This window comes from Myotis davidii, unplaced genomic scaffold, assembly GCF_000327345.1.
Source record: "Myotis davidii unplaced genomic scaffold, ASM32734v1 scaffold343, whole genome shotgun sequence".
Classification (NCBI taxonomy): Eukaryota; Metazoa; Chordata; class Mammalia; order Chiroptera; family Vespertilionidae; genus Myotis; species Myotis davidii.
Window position 1 is genome coordinate 73,857 of NW_006293809.1, and position 1,716 is coordinate 75,572.

General features: G+C 52.6%; 1 protein-coding gene across 1 annotated transcript in view; it reads right to left on the reverse strand.

Moving 5' to 3' along the window:
- LOC102767974 (protein FAM209B) overlaps nt 1-1,550 on the reverse strand; it is a 3,378-nt gene extending 1,828 nt beyond the window's left edge. The window contains exon 1 of the mRNA XM_006767763.2: nt 850-1,550. Coding sequence (XP_006767826.1) covers nt 850-1,098 — 249 coding nt within the window. The 5' untranslated portion in view covers nt 1,099-1,550. The remainder of the gene's footprint in view (nt 1-849) is intronic.
- Between the last annotated feature and the right edge of the window lie 166 nt (nt 1,551-1,716).

Consider the following 1,716-nt stretch of genomic DNA (forward strand, 5'->3'; position numbering starts at 1 on the left):
CCACATGAGGCTCTTTGGCCCCTTGAGTGTGGCTCTTCCTAAGCCTTAGGAGTACCCTAATTAATAACAATGTACCTACCTATGTAGTCTAAGTTAAAAAAGTTTGGCTCTCAAAGGAAATTTCAATCATTGTACTGTTGATATTTGGCTCTGTTGACCAATGAGTTTGCCGACCGCTGGCCTACTAGGGCTGCTTTCAGACTGAAGTGGCAGAGTTGATCACTCACTGCAACGCTGAAAACATCTAGTGTCTGGGCCTCTACAGAGAGGCTTGCCAGCCCCTCTGGTCGGTTTGGACACAGCCCAGGGAGGTGTGGGGGTCCGTCTGGTAGAGAATAAGCTGCCATTTTCTGTCTCGTTCCCCACCATGGAGATGATTGGCTGCTGCAGGCAGGGGCTGTCACCTTTTCACACCTCTATCCCTTTACAAAGTTCTTCACCTTTACTGGGGATAATGCTATCAACTGCATCCGACTCAGCAACTTGTAAGAAGTCAACTGCGAGGGAAATTAAACCTCGGGCAGACAATCTGGCTCTGTGAGTAATTTCGACCCCAAACACACCAAGTTCTTGAATCTATCCTCATTGAACAAACTCATCGAACAGGCTACATACCAAGCCAAGGTTTCCTTCACCTAGTAACCAGAAGCTGGTCTCCAATGTAGTCCCAGCCGTGGTGGGTCTGGGCTCCATCAGGACAGGACTGGCCAGCGTCTCCCAGGACCGCGGTGGTCACTTTGCATTAAAATCCCTTCTACTCTACCGTCCTGCCTGGACCACCCCCGTGTCTCGGAGTCAGAGATTTCTGAGGGGGCAGCAACCTGGGATAAAGCATGGAGCCGTCCTTACCTTAATCTTCTCACGGTCTCTTCGAAACTTGAGAATTAGATACAGTATAACAATAAAAAAGAGCCAGAGCCACTTGCTGACGAGCCAGCCTGGGGCGTGCTCTGGTAGGTTCTGCCTAATTCGGAAGTGCCCTCCGCAAGGCACCTTTCCAGGGGGTGCTTTGACATTCTCCCTCAGAGAAGAAAACATAAAGGCGTAGCCGCAAGATAGGCACATGGGCAGGAACAAGGTCCATTTCAGGGTCCGCATGGTGAGCAGGGGTGGGGGAGGAGGCTGCTCATGGTGGGTCTGTCTGCCCTCGCACCTGGACTCTGAGTGCTGGGGCTGAGCCGGGTTGATGTCACAGAGGCCCCGGCCAGGAGCGCTCCGGCCATTGTGATGGCGGCAGGGAGGCCAGTGAGGCCAGGGTCCGGAAGGAGGATGTAGGGAGCTGGAGGCATTCCCAGCAGGCCGTCACCAAGACAGGGTGGATGGTGCTTGCCATGTCCTTGCTAGCCTTTCTGATTCCCTGGCGCTGTGTTGGCCGAGGCCAGCCTGCCTTTGTGCTTTGTTTGTTGAGTTCAGATGCCGTGTCACATGCGGGGCATGTGCCCTGTGGAGCTGAGCCCAATGAGAAAGACATTAAACCAGAGGCGCCCTGGCCGGGGCCTCAGTGTTTGGAGGTCGTCCTGTAACCAAAGGTTGTGGGTTTAATTCCTGGTCAGGGCACATACCTAGGTTGTGGGTTCGAGCTCCGGTCGGGGTGCGTACGGGAGGCAACTGATGGATGTTTCTGTCACACATTGATGTTTCTCTCTCTGTCTCTCAAATCAATAAAAACATATCCTCAGGTGAGGACTAAAAACAAAAATTAAACATTAGGAACCA